Source organism: Scomber japonicus, chromosome 17 (assembly GCF_027409825.1).
Source record: "Scomber japonicus isolate fScoJap1 chromosome 17, fScoJap1.pri, whole genome shotgun sequence".
NCBI classification, from domain to species: Eukaryota; Metazoa; Chordata; class Actinopteri; order Scombriformes; family Scombridae; genus Scomber; species Scomber japonicus.
Genome location: NC_070594.1, coordinates 6,316,434 through 6,322,749, shown reverse-complemented (window position 1 = coordinate 6,322,749; position 6,316 = coordinate 6,316,434). Strand labels below are relative to the sequence as shown.

At 40.2% G+C, this 6,316-nt stretch overlaps 1 protein-coding gene across 1 annotated transcript in view; it reads right to left on the bottom strand.

The window, feature by feature from the left end:
- LOC128377507 (serine/threonine-protein kinase D3-like) overlaps positions 1-6,316 on the bottom strand; it is a 65,284-nt gene that overhangs the window by 14,113 nt on the left and 44,855 nt on the right. The window contains exons 7-9 of the mRNA XM_053337460.1: positions 5,664-5,847; positions 4,687-4,810; positions 2,673-2,844 (exon numbers count right to left, since the gene is read on the bottom strand). Of these exons, the coding sequence (XP_053193435.1) occupies positions 2,673-2,844; positions 4,687-4,810; positions 5,664-5,847 (480 nt within the window). The remainder of the gene's footprint in view (positions 1-2,672; positions 2,845-4,686; positions 4,811-5,663; positions 5,848-6,316) is intronic.

The following is a 6,316-nucleotide window of genomic DNA, read 5'->3' as shown; positions in this document are numbered from 1 at the left end:
CAGCAGTAATTCTGTGATTCAAGTTTCTTTCTTTCCTTTGTGTCGTCCTCCCGGGTCAAATTGACCCCGTCTGTTCTGACTGTTCCTTCTTTCCTTCCTTCCTTCTTTCCTCCTTCCCTCCCTCCCTCCTTTTCTACCTTCTTTCTTTCCTTCCTTCCTTTCTCCCTCCCTCTTTCCTTCCTTCCTCCTTCTCTCTTTCTTTCCTCCTCCCACTTTCATCCCTTCCATCTTTCCTTCCGTCCTTCCTTCCTCCTTTCCTTTCCTTTCTCCCTCCCTCGCTCCTTCCTTGTTTCCTCCCTCCCTTCCTCCTACGTTCCTTCCTTATTTCCTCCCTCCCTCCCTCCTTCCTTGTTTCCTCCCTCCCTTCCTCCTTCCTTTTCCTCCCTTCCTGCCTTCCTTTCTTCCTTCCTCCTTACCTTCCTTCTTCCTCCCTTCCGTCCTTGACTCGAGGACAACAGGAGGGTTAAATGTGAATATTTTCTGGTTTCTTTTGTTCTTGATGAAAGTAATCTGAATATCTTTGTGAGTTTTTGGGTTGATTCTGTGGCTTTGAGACATTAACTGAAAAAAATAATCAACAGGTAGTTAACCCTCCTGTTGACAGACAGCCTCCCGGGTCAAATTGATCCTGTCTGTTTTGACTGTTCTTTCTGTCCTCCCTTCCTTCCTTCTTTCCCTCTTTCCCTCATTCCTTTCTTCCTTCCCTAATTCCTTCCTTCTGTCCTTCCCTAATTCCTTCCTTCTGTCCTTCCCTAATTCCTTCCTTCTGTCCTTCCCTCATTCCTTCCTTTCCTTCCTCCCTCCCTGCTTCCCTCCTACATTCCTTCCTTCCATCCACCCTCCCTCCTTTCCTTCCTTTCTTCCTCCCTTCCATCTTTCCTTCCTTCTTCTTCCCTTCCTTCCTTGACTTGAGGACAACAGGAGGGTTAAATGATCAAAACTATTAACTTCCCATAATATATCTGCCTTTTTGACACCACAAGGTCTATTAAAGAATAACTACTCACCCTAACTCTGCTGCTAGCTCCCTAACTCTCAGCATATAGGCTCATGACTGTAGTGACAGAGGAGGTAAGTGGACACCGACTGACGGCCGCTCACTGTAGCATGAATAGATGTAGAGCTAACAGCCATGAGCCGGGTTACTGTCAGACTCTCTGCGTCCACACAGGGAAACACACAGAGAGCCTGCTGCAGCTTAGACAGCCTAATTTCCTTCTTCCTTCCTTCTTTCCTTCCTTCTCTCCTTCCTTCCTCCCTCCTTTCCTTCGTTATTCCTTCCTCCCTTCCTTATTTCCTCCCTCCATCCTTCTCTCTTTCATTCCTCTGTCCTTCTTTCCTACCTTCCTTCTTTCCTTTCCTTCCTTCTTCCTTCCCTCCTTCCTTCCTCCCTCCCTCCCTCCTTCCTTTCCTTCCTTCTTCCTTCTTTTCTTTCCTCCCTTCTTCCTTCCTTTCCTTTCCTCCCTCCCTCCTTCCTCCCTCCCTTCTTCCTTCCTTCCTCCCTACTTCCTTCCTTCCTTCTTCCTCCCTTCCTTCCTTCCTTCTTCCCTTCCTTCCTTGACTTGAGGACAACAGGAGGGCTTTTTGACACCACAAGGTCCATCTTCTGCTAGCTCCCTAATTCTCAGCGTATAGGCTAGTGATTATAGTGACAGAGGAGGTAAGTGGACACCGACTGACGGCCGCTCACTGTAGCATGAATAGATGTAGAGCTAACAGCTATGAGCCGGGTTACTGTCAGACTCTCTGCGTCCACACAGGGAACCACACAGAGAGCCTGCTGCAGCTTAGACAGCCACTAGAAACACATTTATAACAGTCTGTGTGATAGCATGTAGCTGTTAGCACATTAACATTCTTCTTTTATATAGATTTCATGACACTAATGATTTCCTTCTTCCTTCCTTCTTTCCTTTCTTCTTTCCTCTGTCCTTCTTTCCTACCTTCCTTCCTTCCTTTCCTCCCTCTCTCTTTCTTTCCTCTGTCCTTCTTTCCTACCTTCCTTCCGTCCTTTCCTCCCTTCTTCCTTCCTCCCTCCTTTCCTTCTTCCTTCTTTCCTTTCCTCCCTTCCTCCCTCCTTTCCTTCCTTATTCCTTCCTCCCTCCTTTCCTTCTTCCTTCCTCCCTCCTTTCCTTCCTTCTTCCTCCCTTCCTTCCTCCCTCCTTTCCTTCCTTATTCCTTCCTCCCTTCCTTCTTTCCTCCCTCCCTCCTTCTCTGTTTCTTTCCTCTGTCCTTCTTTCCTACCTTCCTTCCTTCCTTCCTTCTTTCCTTTCCTCCCTCCCTCCTTCTCTCTTTCTTTCCTCTGTCCTTCTTTCCTTTCCTCCTTTCTTCCTTCCCTCCTTCCTTCCTACGTCCTTTCCTTTCTTTTCCTCCCTCCCTTCCTCCCTCCTTTCCTTCCTTCTTACTTCTTTCCTTTCCACCCTCCCTTCCTCCCTCCATCTCTCCCTTCCTTCCTCCCTCGACTCGAGGACAACATGAGGGTTAAGTAGCTCAGACTGTGCCGTTTTGACTTCTATCTGCTTTATTCATTTCTTCATATGTTCCTAAAATATGGGTCAGATGTTTTTGGAAAGTCACAACCTGCTCCATCCTGCTCTGATGAGAATAATTACAGTCAATAATCTGGTTACAATAAAGCCGTGATGTGTCCGATAAGGTCCGCGGTGTGTTACTGTATGAACCCGACTCCCTCCAGTCGTCTCTTAATGTCGCTGCTTTGTTTGGCCGAGCGGCTGAAACCAGATCTGAGCCGGCCGGGTCTCCTACCTTGTAAAACTTGGCTCCGCTTTCATTCTGAAACAGAGTCAGACTCTTGCTGTCCAGCCTCCAGTAATGTCTCTTCCTCTGCAGAGAGAGAGAGAGAAGAGCTCATCAGCAAAAACAGATTGAGAGGTGTTTGGTTTCCTTTAGTGTCGTTCAGTTTGTCTTAATGGGACTGACAGAGGAGGAGGAAGTACTCTGATACTTTACGTACAGTAAAAGTACAAATACAACAATATAAAAATACTCAATTACAAGTAAAAGACCTACATGAGAAATCCTTAAAGTGCTGCAGTATTATGAGTGATGTAGGATGCAGTATTACAGTAAAAGTAGTGATATATTATTATATATGACATCATTAGATTATTAATAGTGAAGCATCAGTGTTAGAGCAGCATGTTACTGTTTACACTACTTTATATACAGTTAGCTAGTTTATACTACTTTATATACAGTTAGCTAGTTTATACTACTTTATATACAGTTAGCTAGTTTATACTACTTTATATACAGTTAGCTAGTTTACACTACTTTATATACAGTTAGCTAGTTTATACTACTTTATATACAGTTAGCTAGTTTACACTACTTTATATACAGTTAGCTAGTTTATACTACTTTATATACAGTTAGCTAGTTTATACTACTTTATATACAGTTAGCTAGTTAATACTACTTTATATACAGTTAGCTAGTTTACACTACTTTATATACAGTTAGCTAGTTTATACTACTTTATATACAGTTAGCTAGTTTATACTACTTTATATACAGTTAGCTAGTTTATACTACTTTATATACAGTTAGCTAGTTTATACTACTTTATATACAGTTAGCTAGTTTACACTACTTTATATACAGTTAGCTAGTTTACACTACTTTATATACAGTTAGCTAGTTAATACTACTTTATATACAGTTAGCTAGTTTACACTACTTTATATACAGTTAGCTAGTTTATACTACTTTATATACAGTTAGCTAGTTTATACTACTTTATATACAGTTAGCTAGTTTATACTACTTTATATACAGTTAGCTAGTTTATACTACTTTATATACAGTTAGCTAGTTTATACTACTTTATATACAGTTAGCTAGTTTACTACTTTATATACAGTTAGCTAGTTTATACTACTTTATATACAGTTAGCTAGTTTATACTACTTTATATACAGTTAGCTAGTTTACACTACTTTATATACAGTTAGCTAGTTTATACTACTTTATATACAGTTAGCTAGTTTATACTACTTTATATACAGTTAGCTAGTTTATACTACTTTATATACAGTTAGCTAGTTTATACTACTTTATATACAGTTAGCTAGTTTATACTACTTTATATACAGTTAGCTAGTTTATACTACTTTATATACAGTTAGCTAGTTTACTACTTTATATACAGTTAGCTAGTTTATACTACTTTATATACAGTTAGCTAGTTTACACTACTTTATATACAGTTAGCTAGTTTATACTACTTTATATACAGTTAGCTAGTTTATACTACTTTATATACAGTTAGCTAGTTTATACTACTTTATATACAGTTAGCTAGTTTATACTACTTTATATACAGTTAGCTAGTTTAAACTACTTTATATACAGTTAGCTAGTTTATACTACTTTATATACGGTTAGCTAGTTTATACTACTTTATATACAGTTAGCTAGTTTACACTACTTTATATACAGTTAGCTAGTTTATACTACTTTATATACAGTTAGCTAGTTTACACTACTTTATATACAGTTAGCTAGTTTATACTACTTTATATACAGTTAGCTAGTTTATACTACTTTATATACAGTTAGCTAGTTTACGCTACTTTATATACAGTTAGCTAGTTTACGCTACTTTATATACAGTTAGCTAGTTTATACTACTTTATATACAGTTAGCTAGTTGTGTCGTCTCACCATATTGTCCCGGCTGCTGTAGTGAACCATCCAGCCCTCTTTAACCACAGTGGAGCTTTTCCTCTTGGTGTGTTTGATGGACTGAACCACTCTCATCAGAGGGATGTTAGTGCTGGTCGACGGGCTGCAAACAAGCAAACAAGACAGGAAACACATTAACTCTAATCATTAAGAACACAGACTGAAACTTAATATATGTGAACTTTTTCTGCTTTTTTGACTTGATACAAGCTTCATTTGACTTGAAAACTAAACTTATCTCAATCTCAAGCCTGAACAAATCGAACTCTAATAGTCACAATGTAACATTTACTATTTTATTTAATCTATTTTACAGTGAACGAGTTCTGGTCCTCTGAAATGAGGCCAACGTGGAAGTAACTTAGAGCTGCATTCTATCAAAAGGCCACCAGGGGGCGACCGTCTCTATACAAGTCAATGGAGAATTCACCAACTTCTCACTTGATTTCTAACCTCAGTAAACGTTTTCAAAATGTGTTTATGGTCTCAATCGCTAGTTTAAAGCCTTCTTCAATGCAGTATGATGTTCATTTGGGACATTTTGGCCTCCCTGATTTTATATTTGACGATAAAGCAGGGTATGCATTAGGGCGTGGCTACATCCTGATTGACAGGTTGATTGACCAATGTCCTTGAGATCCAGCCCTCGCAACCATAGCAACCTCCCCGCTCCGCCCATGGCCCCACCTCATGCCCATATAAGTAGAATCCGTGTTTTTATTTTTCCCAGCATGCACCTGAAATTTTCAAGATGGCGCTGCCTAGATTAGAAACTATTGGCTTCCGAGCAGCAGTCCACAAACCAATGGGTGACGTCACGGATGTTACGTCCATTTCTTCTATACAGTCTGTGGTTAAAACTATCTGCATTTGAATCTTAAATTTTTATGTGACACCAATTCAGGCTTTAAAGTCTCTCAGAAACTTCCAGAGATCCAGAGGACAGAGTTTGTCACCTGATGGCTCGCAGCGTCTCGTCATCTTTCTCTCCGTCCATGCAGGAACCCTCGATGTAGAAGAGCTTGTCGTCGGGAGTGGACGGCTCGTCCTGCTCGTCCATGCTATGGCCGCCGTCGCTGTTCATGTCACAGTTGTCCACCTCCATCGTCGCCTCGGAGTCCAGACTGGGACTAGCCGGTTCTGCAGAGAAACAAAATCTGAGTTTCGTAAAAGACTCACAGAGCAACTTAAAGGTTTTTTAAATGTGTCCTAAACCAACAGTCCGGAGACCAAATGAACATTAGAGGTGTTTTTCTTGCTGTAATCATTCCTCCTGTTCATACTGACCATTAGTAGATCTCTTCATAATGAACTTACAATGTAAAGTGATGGAGGACTAAACCCACAGTCCTCCTTCTGTGTAAACATTTAAAAGTTGATGTGAAGCTAATATGAAGCTTCAGCGTCCAAATGAGTCAAATCTTCATCTTCTATGTTTCAGCGTTACAGTGTTTTTAGTCCCAAAGTCTTCTTGTTACTATACTTCCACCACAGCTCAACAGGAAACACTAAGAGGAGATCTGATACTAAAAAGACTGTAAATGTGTCAGATATCACTTGATATGACTAACTCACACTGTTACCATAGTAACTATAATAACTATAGTAA